The sequence below is a fragment of the Mesocricetus auratus genome, unplaced genomic scaffold, assembly GCF_017639785.1.
Source record: "Mesocricetus auratus isolate SY011 unplaced genomic scaffold, BCM_Maur_2.0 Super-Scaffold_100691, whole genome shotgun sequence".
NCBI classification, from domain to species: domain Eukaryota; kingdom Metazoa; phylum Chordata; class Mammalia; order Rodentia; family Cricetidae; genus Mesocricetus; species Mesocricetus auratus.
In genome coordinates this window covers 22504889-22522242 of record NW_024429267.1, presented here as the reverse complement: position 1 = coordinate 22522242, position 17354 = coordinate 22504889, and the positions used below count along the sequence as shown (strand labels likewise).

General features: G+C 44.0%; 1 protein-coding gene across 1 annotated transcript in view; it reads right to left on the bottom strand.

The window, feature by feature from the left end:
• Positions 1-372: 372 nt before the first annotated feature.
• Sh3bgrl2 (SH3 domain binding glutamate rich protein like 2) overlaps positions 373-17354 on the bottom strand; it is a 49822-nt gene continuing 32840 nt past the window's right edge. The window contains exons 4-5 of the mRNA XM_021229307.2: positions 6769-6849; positions 373-3320 (exon numbers count right to left, since the gene is read on the bottom strand). Of these exons, the coding sequence (XP_021084966.1) occupies positions 3309-3320; positions 6769-6849 (93 nt within the window). The 3' untranslated portion in view covers positions 373-3308. The remainder of the gene's footprint in view (positions 3321-6768; positions 6850-17354) is intronic.

The window sequence follows — 17354 nt, the reverse complement described above, 5'->3', positions numbered from 1 at the left end:
TGCCTTCAGAGACATTTTCTTTTGCTTCCAAATGTGACTCAAAGGAAGCCCGAGAGAGAGAAGTCATGAGTGCTTTCTGCAACCAGTATGGGGCAAACCACTAAGCAGTGTGCCTGCGAGGAGACCACAGAATACACCTGGACAAGTGGCTGAAAGTCCCACCTCAGCCTTGGGCTGCCGGGGGTCGGGGTGTGTTTGCTTCCCAGAGTGCCCAGGCAGAACCACGTGCATCCTTCTGGGAGTGAGTGGCTGCATGGTAAGAGTCTAACCCTTCATGGATGGCAGCAGAAACAGAAAGCATCCAGCCAACTCCAGAATCAAAGCTGGAAAGGGAGTGAGACTAGGAAAAAACAACTCCAGTTGAGAACGCCATGTTTTCTGGAATTTATTCTCCTTCAGTGAAGAATACAAAATCTGAGATTTCCCCAATGTCTTGAAAGACAAATACAAACAGACTGAAATCAAAATAATTACAAAGACTGAAGCAGACCCAGACACTCAGGGACACATCTATATCAAAGTATTTCTAGAAAAAACAAATCCCATAATAAAATCAAACAAACCAAACAAAACATAAAAAGCCTTTGGTACCTTTCAATAGCAAAAGGAAAATATTTAGATGGTTAAATTCACACAATATAAAAATGTAAATGTTGAGTTAACTTTATAAAACAGAAAAAAAAACTAAAATATATTAGCATCTAAGGGCTATGTGTCTTCTTTTTCTCCTCTTAGATTTTACTAAACCCCTAGGATTTGGCGAAGTATTTCCTGAACTAAATGTTCTTCTTGTCTGTAGACACCTAGCAGTATGGTGTTACACGTTCACCTATGGTTAAAATGGCACCATTTGGTTCTCAGCAGCACAAATTCCATTGTCCCACAAGGAAGTCAACACTCTGCCTTGAAAGTCCCTGGCATTATAGCCATGCCTGCACTTGGCTCGGTTTTGAAGATGGTGGTGACCAAATCTAGAGACAGCCAATTAAAGGGAACAAGAAGAACACTATTTCAGCTGAGTATGTAGAGGCAGAAGGAATAGGTTCCAGGTCTACATAGTAAGACTGTGTCTGAGGCAACAATCAACAGAAAGAGGGAAAGGAAGGCGGAAGGAGAAAAACAATTTGTCAGTCAGCCTGGGAGGCATTTTAGTACAGACCCAGTGTGCTCTATACACACCACTATCTGGGAACTATGGTCAACTCTACATCCTGGGCTTCTACCACCAATCCCGTGTTTTCTTTGCTGACTCTCCTGTGTTCTTGCAAAAGAATCATGGCAAGAAAATGATACGCAACTGTGAGAGTAATTTTAGGCACACCATCTATTCAGTGTGCTTAACATGGTCACGGTGGGTACAGTTTGGCCAATCACAAAGTTATGTGACCAATCTTGGCAGCTTTCTCTGTCTCAAAAGTATGATGCTGATCCTACAATCCAAAACATGCTAAGACTTCACTTTGCCAAACTGGTTCTTGGCACTCATTGGCAAGAACAGACCCAATCCACATAAGCTGGGCTGACTTCATGAGATAATATTTAAACAGAAATGCGTCTTGTAAGAAGACTCACAAACTCAAGCACAATATCCAGTTAGAAGAGAAAAAAAAAAAAACCTTCGAAGTCCCTGTGATTTATCAAATGGAATTTGACCTGGATCTTGTTTAATACCAACTAGCCAGTAATATCCATGACAAGCTTGCACCTGGTCCATTCATGAAGAAAGCTGTCCTTTCTTCTGGCTGTAATAGGATTGCAAATCTCAAGCTGAGATCTCAACTCCAGCATTCAAAACAAAAATGCCACAGACGAGTCAACATTTACCAAAGCTCATGAGGGGGTGGCGGAGGGGCCACTAGTTTGCTCTTTCCCTCTCGCAAGCATTTCCTTCTCAGAGTTGGAATGAAAGGCTCCATGTCATAGCATGCCGCTACAGTAGGTGGAGATTTCAGTCAGGCCTGAGTTTATCCCATTCCAGACTAGTCCTGTTCAGTACTCACCGGTGTCCACCCAAAGGGAGCAGGGATTTTGCTTCTTAAGAACAACTCAGGACTACTGTCTAGACAGCTCCTTTCTTGTCTATGCTGCTCTGAAATCTCACTTGTGCTCATACGCACGCACGAGTGTGTTATGCATGCCTGTGTTATTCTGAAAAGTCTGAGACTATGAACTGGTCTAAATGTGAAAAGGGGGAATAAAGAGACAATGGTGAGTAACACGGGAAATCGCACTAGCCAGCGCCGCGGTCCTGGAGCTGAGCACCGCGGCTTGCGTGTGCTATCCAAGTCTTCTATGTGCTATCCAAGTCTTCCATCATTAAGCCCAGCCGCAGCAGCACCCATGACTTCTACTACACTTCATAAACGGTTCACAAAATATATCTAACCAAGCATTTCCTTTCTCTAAAAATATAATCCCATCACAAAATAGAACAAGCAGCTGTTACTCAGGGGAGCTGCATTTGAAAATATATGTGCATGTGTGTAAGCTACCAGAGTTGAAATGCCTTTGCATATGGACAGAGCAAACTTCCTATTAACTTACTATCTAAGTAATGCACTTCCTAGTATCTCAAGCAGTCTTATGCAGACAGTGAAACTTCCTCCTTGCAGAGATAAAGAAGGAAGCTTTCTGGCAGCAATCTCTTCTGTCCTGTAACTTGGCTGTGCTAGTGCATTATTGCAATGGTGGTTTTGGAAGCACCTGTATGGGCCTGGAGAATTTTATAGGGGTGAGGGTTTCCATTACAGAAAGGAGTCGAGAGCATCTAACTTCTCCAGCAGGTGTTATTACAAAGTACCAGAGTAGTGACATTCGTGATTCTGCAATAAGAACCTTCAGTGTCCTTTGTCAGCCTGCATTGCTTTTCTTCTTTCTGATTCAAAGACGTAACCATCCTGGCAAATGGGTTTCAAGGATGCAATGCAGGCAGCATAAAGAGGACCAGGCTTATGCAATACTGGTGTCTAGTAACATTTAGGGCAGAGCCTGCGCTCTCTCCCTGATGGGGCTGCCCAGGTCATTAAGGAAGTGGACTATAGCATGTGACAGAACTTTCAGGTGAGCGTGGCAACTGCAAACAGACGAGAAATCAAGAGAACCCACCACCACCACCACCGGAGCCCTGATTAGCTTAGAACAATCACTCAGTCCCCATTATTCCAGAGTCCGCCAAAAACCACCTCTTCCAGGTCAAGCAAAGTTGCTGATTGTGCGTGTGGCTTTGTCCCAGTGATGCATCAGGTAAGCAGGTATGCGTTGAGTACCAGGGGTGCTCCAAACTGCAACTCCATCACCTTCTCTGTCCTCTAAGGTTCGGCCTATTGGACAGAAGAGGGAGAAAGGCACAGTTTTTATGCTGTGTTGACAGAAGAGTTGCCCTTGGCAGCGTTTTGTTTTGTTTGTCATGAGTCGCCTTCTGTGGCTGTCAGGAGCAAGTCCTGACTTTTAACCAGAGCCTCAATTTCAATCGTACCCATCCACCCTGCAAGCACTTAAGAACAAGCCTCATTTCCCAGCAGCCACCAAGTCTCCTTCCCCTGAACACTGCTGTGTGACCTCTCAGGGGCACAAAGAGGTGCTGGTTAAGGGCGAGGCAGGGTGAGTGACATCATAATGGCCACGTCATTCATAAAGCATCACCATCCCAACTGTTCAGGTGCCGCTCTGTCTGTCCCCATGACTCAACTACACAAGTGTCACCAAGAAGCCACTGTGGTTTGCTCCAGATATGGCCAAAGAGTGTGCGGTACAACCATGTGTTATGCATTTTGGAAATCACCCCTAGTGGTAGGGACCCAGATGCAGAAATTTCTGTAACAGGATCTGCTTGGAGTCCATTAGAATAATGAACTATGTGGTTTTTTAACCTGAAAATTGCCAGGGGTTGGGTCCCCTTTCCTCAGTCAGGGAGACACCATGGAGGCCAGCTGCTGCTGCCTCCTGTCACTCAGTTTTCCCTTCCTGGTACTTCCATCTCTCCCAGCTTTGATGGAAGTGGAAAACCTTAATGTCACATGCTAGCAAACCATTTACCTTTTACTTTAAAACGTCCGATGCAAGATAAACAGTGTGCCCTGAGCCGGGGGTTGTTAGGCTATTACTTAGTGATCGCTGTCCTTCCCCCACTCTGTCAACTTTGGGGAGTAGCCCAGTTGGAACCGTGCCCGCCTGCGGGCCATCAATACACTCTACCTACTGTGGTTGGAGACTACAGATACTAACGGGGCCTCTGCGCTTCCTGGCTCTACCTTCTGTGTGTGCCTGCTGCAGGTGATGGGAGAGAGGACAGGGCCACTTCTGCTGTCTCACATCTATGACCGTTTTGTCCAACCTGTCAACTGCACTTTATATGAATGATAACCAAGGTGACAAGGAAGCGACTAGAGGGGGGGGAGGGCATGTTTCCTAGTTCTCACATCCCACTCCTCTCGGAGGAAGATGAACTATGCGCATTGCTATGCCCTAAGGCTCCGAGGGTTCTGGTGCCCAAGAGGCACAGATACTACGCCAGGGTGGCACGTTCTGTCCCAAGGACCCCTGCTTAGGAACTGCTTCCAGGCCCTTTCTGCCTTTCGAGGGACAAACGTCAATGGAACTCAGACCAAATGTCTCGCGGATAACTACCACGTGAGAATGGATCCTGCTCAGACCACAGCTTTCTTTACAAATGCTAAGGAGAATACACGGTGGGAATGTTACGGTTTTGAGCAATGACCTTGCTGTAGAACTGAGGATGACCTTAAACTTCTGCAGGGTTAGCATTAAAGGGATGCCGCACTATGCTCAGCTTTGCCAGTGCTGAGAATCAAACCCAGGATGTCACGCATGCTAAGCAAGCCTGTAATGATGGAACTACAGCCCCAGCCTCATTGTCTAACGAAAAAGAAAAACAAAACAACAAACAAGTAACAGCTCGATAAATCTCCAAGGAATCTCTACCTTTGTAGAACATGAGAACAAAGATGGCATGCACATAGCCTTTTCTACAAGATTTTGACACAGATAATGGTGCCTACTGGGTTCCAGCTGCCATCCAGTAATCCTTGCTCCGGGCTCTCCCTTCCAGTTCTCTGAAGATAAATCTGGATTACTTAATATCTTTGGGTGAATATTTCATACAAATAACCTAATTCTCCTAACATATTCAAACGACTGACTTGTGTAAAAATAGCTCTAAGAACCTGTAAATACTTTCTGTGCGGGCGTGCCTCTGTTAGAAGCGTGTGCATAGGAACCACCCACAACCCATCTGCAGGCTTGCTGACGCTAAAACAAAGTGCGTTTTCACAGGAGCTCTGGGCCCCAGGTGCTGCCGGAGGAGTTCTCTTATGGAAGGCCGCTGACTTCCTCCCACAGGCGCTCCAGAGAGCATACCTATCCCAGGCAGCCTCAAAGGATCTGCTATAAAGTTCACATAATGCAGTGCAGGTTCAGCTGTGTTAAAAAACAGACACTCCAGAATGCAGCCCAATTTGAGCTATAGCCAAGGCTCAATTACCACGTAAAGAAAACATGGAAAAGTCTCACTGTGGCTAGTTCTGGGTAATGATTTTAATATTCTATTTTATATATATCACACCTTTCCAACTTTAAAAAACAGACCTAAGCTAATTTTCTAATCACAAAAACCCAGTGTTTTTAAATGAAGTAACCAAACTATTAATTAATTTGGTAAGTATCATTTTTTAAATATGACTCTTATGCTTTATACAGTTTGTGGAAATATCCATTATTTCTAAGTCTTAGCACAAGACAAATCAGGTTCTTCATGTTTTCCCAAAGGCATATGACCCACAAAGAGGCTTTAAAAATATTCGGATTGGTTTAGGAAGTATGCGCAGTATCGCTTTCTGTTTCATTCTGGAGACACCTTTCAAATGTGGCTTTGCTTCTACTTCCCACCTGCTGCCCCTTGGCATCTGTGAGGGGACTGTCTCACGTCCTCGTGGGACCCTAGGACTCTCTAGTCACTCCAGTATACAGCACCTGCAATTCACCCATATACACCTGCCCACATGGAGATGCTATAAATAATGGATATATCTATGCAAACAGGTCTTATGCTGTATTATTTAAGAAATAAGGACAGGAAGGCCCAGTGCTTTGGAGGTAGAGGCAGGAAGATCTCCGAGACTTCAAGGCTAGCCTGATCGCCATGAGTTCCAAGATAGTCAGAATGGAAAGACCCTGTCTCAAAACAAGCAAACAGCAGCGATTAAGATAGGAGAAAGCTGTACACGTTCAGTACTGATGTAATGTTTTTCAAATATTTTCAATCTGTGACCAAATCGATTACAAATGTTAGATTCAGACACAGGGTAAAATGCAATATGAATTTATAATTTAAATAGAAATGACCTATTTTTCTACCTTAAATTCCTCTTCCAAGAATAGAGGTATAAATTAAAAGTAAACTAACAGTCTGATTTTTAAAAAGTTAAAAATTAGAGGAAGGAGTTTAAAGGAGCTAAAAATTTTGTGTTCAACACTACAGTCTGTATTCACCCGAGAGACTCAAACGTTAGGAGAGTGGACACATACCCTTCTCACCCACCCTTGAGGTGGACTCCAGCAATCTAAACTCTGAAGCGGAGTACAGAGGGTTCACTACTGTGGTCGCTGAAGCAGAGTACAGAGGATTCACTACTGTGGTCGCTGAAGCAGAGTACAGAGGGTTAGCCTATTTTAGCAGGAGTACAGAGGGTTTGCCTATTTTAGTAGGAGTACAGAGGGTTAGCCTATTTTGACTACAGAAGGTTAACCTACCATGGACGATGGCCGAGGCTTCAGGCCTAAGAATGAAAAGACTGTGTTGCTCTCCTTTGATTCAAAAAAACTGTCATAATCCTAGAAAAAGAAGAAGAGAAAACCAGTGAACAACACCAAACAATTATCTTCATAGTTGATGCTCTCAAAAAATCCTACGTGGAAGCAAGAAAACAAGGTGCGATGGCTCTGCCAAGGCCCGTCGAGAAAAACCTACGGGCACCTAGTGGGTTCGGCACGCTACACCCGAAAGGGCACGCCCCTGAGTGAGAACAGATTTAACAAGTTTTTTAATCCAAAACTAGGACAGCATTAAAATTTGGCAGCAGAAATAAAGGAGCAATCACATTCCTTTTTCTTCATGTGTCAAACTGGAATTCATCTGCACGGATTGGCTTTTATCTCTAGATATAATGCAGAGAGTCATCTCCCAACGGCATGCATGACGCTTGATACTTTGCTCTCCAAGACTTAAAAACAAAACACAAACAAACAGAAAACACTAGCAAACAGGAAAGTCACAGGTGTCTGCAGGTGTCAGTGGGTTGGAATTTGAACAATGCAAGTTTGCCCCTATCGCCCTGTGCTCACATCTTTTCTTGCAGACTTTGGGTGCTCATAGAGTATGGCCTAGCTCTACACATCCTGACCCTGCCCAGCCCTTCAGTCGGGGGATGCAAGGCCCTTTAATCGAGCCCGTGCTGACCAGTGTTCACAGATTCATTTTTAGGGGACTGCTAAGGGACATGCTCAGTCATGGCCAGTGGTGGGCACAAACTTGAGCGGCCCTTGACACCTCCCCAGCTGTCTTCCTTGCAACAGGTGCTACTGAGGTCACTGGAACTACAGACTCCTAGGAGATGATGGAGAAGCCCCTGGAGCCGCCAGAAGCAGCTGAAGCTGTAGCCAGGGGCAAGGCCCTACCTGGGCACTGCCGTGGTTCCAGGTGACTACTGGGAAAGCTGGCCTCTCCTTCTTCCTGCTGTCCAAAGAGCTTAGTGGTAACACGGAAATATGACGTACAACAGTAAAAGGGCTTACACTGAGATCTAATGTTTATATGTCAGATAGTATTTGTAAACCTCAAAAGATGATCGGAATTCCCCAAACCACAAATTTAAATGTAAAGCAAACTTTCACACATTTTTCAGTTCACACCTAAAAATATATACAGGCAGAAAAAAACATGCAACGGTATCAATAACCCATTTATTCACATTGAGATGAAGCTGCTCTTACACGTATTAGTCACCAACGAAGGTATTTGCAAATGGCAGATATTTAGAAATCTCAGGGTAATATTTCTAATTTATAAAAAGAACAAAATTCCCCTAAACTATATTTCTTCCCAAAAATGATAAGCATGATTTTTATTCAATCACTGTTGAGCTCAATGCCATGTAGCTAAGGCTAGGGGGCTTCTGGCCTGGAAAGTGCTGACTTAGACTCACCAAGACCTCAGACACCTTCATTAAGATAATTAACCCCCAAGAGAAAGTGACACAAATCGAAGCTAGTAGTTACTTATAAACTCAGAATAATGTACAGCCATTTGAAAACTCTATTATGCTGTGTATGATATGTGTGGGTGTGCAGGAGGCGTGGTCACACCAGGGCACTTGGAGAAAGTCAGAGAGAGGATAGCTTTGAAGCCAGATTCCGGGGACTACACTCTGGCTTGCATGGTCCTCAGGCTTTCTAAACATGCTGAGCCAGACAGCCAGCCCAGAAAGTCATTCTTAAAGTCAATATCTGGCTAGTACTAGACACATCTCGGATTACCAATAAAACCTAAGTCAAGTGGGCAGATCAATTGTGTTTGCTAATTATTGACTGGCGTGTCATATGTTAGCATTTTACCCATTTGAACAGTATAAAAACACTTGCTTTCTGGCATTCAAAGACTTTTGAGTCCGTCGAATCCTAAATATAAGCAAAAACTAAATGTTTTTGGTTATATTTGAGCAAAGTGAATTACTGAAAATTTAAAGTCCAGAACCTTTTACTATTCCACTCAGAGTTAAGCTATATGCTATGAAATCATTTAAGAGTAACACAGTCACAGAATTTAAAAAATCTTTCCTCTTAAAATATAGCTTCTTATTTATGACCCTAGGCCAGAATGTGCTCCAATAAGAGAAAAATAATTAATGTTTTCTTATCAACTGTGTTTCACTTGTCAAACTTTTAAGTGTGTGTGTGTGCGTGCGTGCGTGCGTGCGTGCGTGCGTGCGTGTGTGTGTGTGTGTGTGTGTGTGTGTGTGTGTGTGTGTGTGTGTGAATTCCTGCCAAAGGTGAAGAGTATTATGGTTTACAAATCCACACAAGGCTTCTAAAACAGACCGGCTGAATTCCCCACAGTTGGAGGCACTCTTTGAAGCTGCTGTCTGTAAATGCATGTCTGCAGGCTGTACTGCACACCGCAGAAAACTCTGCTCTGTGACTGCAGGCCATAAAGATCAGGTCATACTAACTCTGCAAAGGACACAAGCACAGAAATCATATTCAAGGTTAGAGTGCCAGGTTTCAACAGCCGCTACATTTCATTGCAGTTAAGACAAAGGATGGAACGGAAGTCATCGCTTCTAAAGGCAGCCACAGAACAATGTCTGGGCTTCACAGACCAAGCATAACCCGGCGTCTCTCCCCGACCGAGGGAACACTTTTCTACTTGCTTTAAAGAAGAATAAAGTTAAAGAGCTGTGGAAGTATTTTAAGAAATGCAGGAGGGAAAGGAAAGATTGCCATTGCCTATACTTCTGTTTGCGTTCAAGTGAACTCGATGTTGGAGACATTTATAGGCCCCTGATAAAATCTGCAGCAGGTAGAGTGTTGAACAATAGCCACATTCTTCCACAAAGCCCAGAATGGACATTGCCCGCCTGCTCTGATTAGAGTACTACGGACTAAGCAGCCAGTGGAGACAAAGATCTTCAAGTTCTCTGCCTTTTCAGGGTTCCCCATGAGAGCAGTTAGGAAAGCCCACAGCGGCCACTCTGAGAGGCTGTGTGGCCTCTTCTGGCTCAGGTAATGGCAGGTAAGTGACACAGCCATATTCTTTCCACACGCCAAGGGCACAGCTAAACAGAAGGCTGCTGGGAACACAATATATAGACAAGGAAAAGGAGGCAGCAACCAGTCTACATGAGTCAAAGGAAAAGCTGGCTGGTCTGAACGGAAGACATTTGTTAAAAATACATCTTTCAATGGCTCCTGGAGCTGCTGCTGCTGCCTAAGATGGACAGTACCTCCTGCTTCATTTTCTCTGGAGCCTGAGGGTAGCCTCCGAGCAGAATTTCTAGATTTTTCGAGCTAAGGGCTGTTAATGCTATATTCTATTTTATGAAACCTTGATATGGAAAGAAAAAAAGTAGTTGGCAGACCCAATCCTGGCAGGGCAGAGGGGTAGGGGTGACTATCTCAAAACAGCTTCACCCAGCAGTTCCTATGCCAGACACTCAAACTGGTTGAGGATACGGTGCAGGCACGTGCGTCTCACCTCCTGTCTTGTGTGGATGCCATCTGAAATGAGGCGGGGTAGGACAAACATGACAGAGTTATGCTTAGGAAGACATAAGCCAGCAATAAAATTTATTCAACACCTAGAATGTGTAGCAAATACGTCTGGGCTGGCAGAGAAATCACTGGGGGGGGGGCACTAAACCCCAAAGAACACAGTGCTGGGGAAGAGAGGCAAAGGCTAAAGCGGCAAGAGTGTACTTGCTGAGGCAGTCTGTCTGTCCTGGTGCTGGTGAAGCTGGGATCCTCTGAGGAACACTGACTCCCACCTACTGCAGGTCCTACCAAGCCTACAGAGGCGGGAAAGGCCACATGGTCACTCTGGACACACAGGGCATATGGATGGGAAGGCTTATCCTGGAAGGGCAACGCTGGCCTTCATTCCTTTGTAATTCTCTTTTGTTAGCAGTCCAGAGGGACCAACCCCTTACTGTCTCCTTTGCTCTCCTACCCAAAGCAATCAGGCCTGTGCAATTGGGGGAGGGTGGTGGAGATGGGGGTCACCTGGCTCCTAAAAGAAAAAGTCAAAGACCAACAGCCAGGATGAATGCTGGAAAGGTACAGGCACAGAAGAAAGCCTCTATACCATGTTCTTCGAATCAATATCCTTGACAAGATTTAAGATGCTATATCCATAAAACAAGAACAAGACATTATTTTTCAAAAGAGAAATAAAACAACAGCAAAGGGGCTCCTAGAAATTAAATCTGATTGCTAAATAAAAAATGTAGAAACAGAATGATGTAGAGCTGAAAAAAATCCATTCAGCTAGTGCCTGAATGGCATCAAGATCAAGAGATGTAATTAATAAAACTAAATACTGCAGGTGGGCAAGAGAGGAGTGAAAATAGTTAAAGAAATATGAAAACTTCCCCAAAGGAGGCGGGCTGATTTTCACATTGGAAAGTCCTTCCAATTACTGAGCACAAGGTTCTTAGCAGATTTCACAACCGAGGACCAAACAACCAAACGATGCAATGCCTTCAAGTGACAGAGTAAAGCAACCTAGAGAACCTAGTCCAACAGACACAAACACTCTGGAAGTCAAGAAAGAGAGAAAACAAACAAAAACCCCAAAGTCTTTCAGCGCGGCAGACGAACCTAAGAATGGACTACAGGACACACCAGTTCTTCCAACCAAAGTAGGGAATGCAGGGAGAAACAAAACAAAACAAAAGCCCAAAAACCTGTCTTGGTAGGATACAATTTTAAATCTGTGACCAATGAAAGTATCCAGTAAGAATGAAAGTTCAAACAAACAAACAAACAAAAGAGCTAACAACATCAGAATCTTTTTTTAGATGAAAGTCTAGGCGAACACAAATATAAGAAAAAGTACATTCCTTGCGTCTTCGACAAAGAAGGGGGAGTGAGTGAGTGTTCAGCTTTTCTGGGAGCCTCCTTTGATGCTGACATCTCCATCGTTCTCTTTAAGTGGAGGGGACTTACATACATAAGATAGGATTATACGTCTTTCCCTGTGGCTGCTCACATTGCTAAACAGCATTGCAAACCGTATTTACAGAATGACTTCAGTCTAAGCCACATTTATGCAGCAGTTATAGCTGCAGAAGAGCAGGTAACAACCTGTGTCGTGTGTAAATGTATACTTATGCATCAAAACAGAGAAGGAATGAGAAACTACAAGAAAGCCAATTTCCCCTCATCTTTGAGAGAAAAAGATAAACACCATCCAAATCTGAAATCAAAGAGTGCAGATGAGTGACTCAGAAAGCAAGGAGGCCAAGATTTGTGAGGAGGAGGCATCTGGGACGGTGCCTGGAGGGGGCATATAGAGGACAGTGGGAAACTACTCGCCTCCCATCTTCTCAGAAAAAGGCTTTGATCTCTCGATGCTGACATGAATGTGCCCTCCTTGTTGGCACAGTTTTACTTTCTTCATTGCCTTTAGTTGCATATGACTCAGAGGAATAGCGTCAACAGAAAGGAAGCCACCTGTGTGAACTTGAGTTCAGCCAACTGCATCATGGGTGGTCTCCAACCTCCAGGATGAAGGCTCTGGGCAGTCACGGCACGACTCACCATCTTCCCGACAGTCGCATCCCGGGGACTCATCACTGTACAGCTTTGAGGCAAATATCTCAGTGAGGTGAAAATGGGAGATTAAACATTTATAGATAGCAGAATAAAAACTATGTTTGGAAAAGAGAGACCTGCAAAGAATGCCAACGCTGGCTGCTGAGCGGCAGGACCATGAGAATCGAATCACACACCCTTTTCCCTGCAGTTCCAGTAAATGTGGAGGGGTGCCACCAAGAACCTTTGTAGCAAAGCAGCCGATGAAGAACATTCTCCTTGATTAGGTAACACACATATGGTGCTGAAATCCAACAGGATTTTAAATTAATATAAAGTGTCCCAGGAAAATATGTGTGAGGCAGGTGAGCTTCTAATGGTGGCAACTGTAACGGATTTCACTGTGAAAGTTTATAGGCGGGCTCAGTAAACTTGCTTTTCATGAATTTGGCTTTGAGTTTTACAGAATGTAAATGCAGCCTGGTCTTGCAGCGATACTGTATTGAGAACCACTGTAGTTGGGGACATAGGTGTGTTCAGCTGTAGTCAGTACAGACTCACCTCCTTTTACAGACAAGAAAAGGGAGGCGAGGGGTAACATGCACTCCCAGTGCTGGGCAGTCACACTATCTGCTCCTCCAGAAAAACAGCAGAGCCAGGCTCAACCAACCTCGGGTAGTGGTCACCTGGCCTCAACCGCCAAGGCAGTATGTGGGAAGGAGGCCACAGTGGGCCACAAGGCACTTCTGGAACAAACTGGAAAACAGCTTACCATCCCTGATTGCTTAGCAGTGTGCCGAATGCTTAGGCACACATTTGATATTATAAATACCATCTAAAAGAGTGTAAAAAAACACCAATTTTTAAACATTAATAACCTTTAAACTGTCTAATGGGAAAGGCCAGTTTGTCTTTCATTTAAGAAGACCACCATCTGTATCTCAGCTGGGCTGGCCTGTGTTGTTAAGATCCAACAAGGACAAAGGACTTTACTCTTGAGTAACCAGCAGTATTTTACACCAATCCATATCGACACTGCCAACCGATGCTGTACAGATCAATGGCATCTGCAGCCAGACCTTGACGAATTATGTCTTGACTATTATTGAATGCTATGTGTCTTTCTTATTCCTTGATGGTTAATCCACAAACTGATTACTGTAAATTGAATCCTAAGTGAATCCTAAAAAAACCTAAGTGCTAAGTTTTGTTTTGTTTTTTTTAAGGGAAAACTAAAAATCTGGCAAAGTCACATGACACAAAATCAGCACAAAATGGTAAGCTGCGTTTGCGTACAGGAACAGTCACCTTTGCGTTTGCACACAGGAACAGTCAGCTGCATTTCTACACAGCAAATATGGAAGACCTGTAAAGAAGGCTGGGAACAGCCTCAGAATGTATTCTGTGTGTGTTTCCTAATGGACCTCGCCTGGAAGGTGAAGACTTATACACTGAAAACTAGAGCAAACCAGCAACTGCAAATTCTGCATTCACAGACTGGAACACTTAATTTTGTTAAGGTGTGAATATTACCCATTGCAAACTAGTAATGGAGAAAAATCTCTACTAAAATCCCAAGAGTAGTTTTTTTCTCCCTAGAAACAGAAAGGAGCAGAAATAGCCAACACACTTGGAAAAAGATACTTCCTGAACAAACTATTTTGCAAAACCATGATAATCAAAACAATAATATGACACTGGTGAGAAGAAAAAAATATATTGGCTATATTAGCTAGTGGTACATAACAGAGGTTAAAAAAAAAGAAACCTTGAATTATGTGCTAACGACAGACACATGTCACTCAATAGGGAAAGGATGGCTTCCTTAAATAACAGTACTGGAAAGACTTAGTGTCTTTGTGCAAGAAAAGTATAATTAGACCCCAACATTCCAGTACAGACAAAAATTAGCTCAGAATAACAAGGGTCTAATTTAACCCCAAACCATGGGCCTCTGTAAGAAAGCCCAGGGAAAAGCCATACATCTGTACAGATGACAGATTCAAAGAATGGTCAATTGGTACATCAAAGTGGAAAACTTTCACTCCCTGAAGAGCAGCATCAACAATGTGAAAAGGCAAAGAAGATACCAGCAGACCAGGAATTGCTGAAGGACCACCATCCATAACACATAAGGAGCACCCGTTCCAGGGAGGAAGTGCCTGTTGTTCAAGCAGCTGGGAATCCCCAGGACACAGGACATCCACACCCTAAACAGGGGAGGCACGTGCCCACACTGGTTACCAAGTTGCTTAGGAGGGGCTTACTCTAGGTTTTATCCAACTTAAAATGGAGTAGGGCATTTTCAGGTAATCCTGGGTATAGCAGGCTCTAAACTGTTGAGATCCTGTCACTCGCCAACCAGATGAGACCCTCATAAACCACCACTGGAAACAAGGTGCACACAAGTAGGTGGAGAGATGAAGCTCACTGTCAGCTGCCTCTCTGATGCTCTGTGGAGCTCATCATTTGCCCTTGATAAGAGCAGACATCATCTTTACCACTCCTGGTCCCTAGCAGTCAGGTGACAGGACACCAGGCAGCAGCTGCTGTCACCTCCACCTGGGACTTTTGCTGCTGAGGTGGGTGGAGGAGCAGCCATTGATCTGGCACAGTTTAATCAAGATGGAGGCCAGCTCCCACACAGCCTGCCTGAAGAAGTGCCATGCACTCTGTGGAGCAAAGGCTTAGATGTCAGAAAGGGGTAAAAGAATTAGGCTAACACCTTATTTTACACGACAGTCTTTGATTCACCCAGTACAAAGCCCTGTGGCCTACATCTTTTCTCTCAAAAGGTCAACAAAACAAGGAGTTTAAAACCAGAAACAGAAGCTCATTTTTGACACATCGTGAAGCATCGACAGTCTAAACCTCAACACGGGCAGGCAATGAATGAAGGGAGAGAGGGTGATGGCTGAGGGCGCAGAGAAGAGCGATGGCTCAGTGTGCATTGGCACGACCAGCAGAAGTGAGCCAGTGTCCAGGCCACGCTCAGTGGATACACTAGCTACTGTGGAGGGTCCCGGCAGTGGAGATGACCCAAGGTGCTCACTCTCCTCCAAAGAGTTAAAGGGGATACTGAACAGACATGGCGTCTGGAAGCAAAAGCTTCACAAATGTGGACACTGAAGAGAGTGGGGGGGAGGAAAGAAATTTGACATAAAATGAAGACAGAGACCTTACCATTCCCTCGCTCTGCTGGTTGGAAACCACTGGGAACAGGATGACACTACCAAAACGAGAGACTGAGGGATCATTCTCTGATAGTGTCATCTAAGAAAAGACCTACAGATGTTGTACCAGAACCCACAGGAAGCAGACCAGGAAGCAACCTACATTCACACATAGACACAGGAGCAGATGTCTATATATGAACATATATATATATATATATATATATATATATGAACTAAGCATTGGGGAGCGGGGAACCAACCAAACAAGCTGGGGTGGGGATGCACACGTCACTCACAGGCAGTGCAAGGCCCTCAGCCCAATCCAAGCACCCAGACACAAGAGAGAGGAGGAGGAGGAGAAAGAAGAAAACGAGGGAGAGGGAAAAGGGAGAGCAGGTAAAAAGGGACAGGAGAAGAAAACCAGGAAAGAGGAAGTGGGCAGCAGCGGGGGTGGGGGGAGATCAGTGTAGACAAGGACAACAGATACTACAAAAAAAACTTCAAAGAAATTATACTGAGTAAACTCACTGAGTTATGACCATAAAACATATCACTTAAAAGGGGGGAAAAACAGAACAGAAAGAGGTGTGTGTAAAATAATATACCCTAAAAAGATTAAGATACAAATTAAAGAAATCCCCTTCAGAAAACAAAAACTTAAAGAAAATGAAGGAAAAGATAAATATTACAAAACCAATCTTAAAAGCCCAATGCCCAACTGAAGGGGCACTCAGGAAAAGGGAACAAGGGGAAAGTTTTCAAAGGAAATACTAGAAGAGTATATAAGTCACACTTACAATTCCTTGAGCACTCAACAATGAGCTTTGGAAAATACTTCATTCACTGGTGATTCACCAAGCAACCTTGGATTGCACAAGCAACAAGCATAGTAGAAACTGACAAACACCCACAGGACCCCAGAAAAGGCATTTGACATCTGAGTTACATCCCTGGAAACCAGATAATAATGAAGCAACAGTCACAATTCTTCACCACCTAAAATTCTATGCCTAGAAATGACTCCACAAAAAGCCAAACAAACAAAACAAAAGCCTTTTCATACCAGCAACATCTCAGGGAAAGACAGTTGCTGGCTTTTGTATTAGGCTTTCTGACATAATATTTTACTGGGCTGATTGGTGCAAAAATCACTGTAGCTTTTGCACTGGTACAATTTGTCATTTGATATTGGAATACATTCTTAAATAATGTGGTTATGTTACACATAACTTTAATGCCCATTTTTCTCTTCTTCTCTTTTGCTAATGATTTATTATTGAATGTCTATTTTACTTAGATTATACAGACAAAAAGCAAATTCAGGTTATTTCTTCAGTTTAGAATGAATGGTTAAGGAGCAGAGACAACTTCTAACATAACAAACACATTTGTCCAGGAACTGATAATGAACAGTTAGATGACACTTCAATACCCTTTGCAAACAAGGTCATACAATGACCGAAAGCAATTGACGGCCAGCTTAGCATTTCGACGGGAAAGCTCTGAAGCATGTTCCAAAGTCAAGTTCATGGCAGAACAGAAGGGGCCACGGTCACTGTCGGTAGTCTCGGTCCACCTGATCCACTACAGAGGAATACGGTGGGACCTTCACACCTGAAAGGCAGCTCTGCAAATGGAGGAGATGCGTGGCGAGCCGCAAGGCTTTCCCGCACTGTCCACAGGCTGAAGGATCCAATTCCCCACAGCAATGCCCTGCCACCCGTCACAACCAACGCTTCAGAAGCAGAACAAGCTGGGCTCACCCGTCACATTAGCTAGACTCTCACCAACCAAGCATCACTCCAAGGATCCCCACAACTTCTTACAGGGAAACACTGGGAGAATAACAGGATA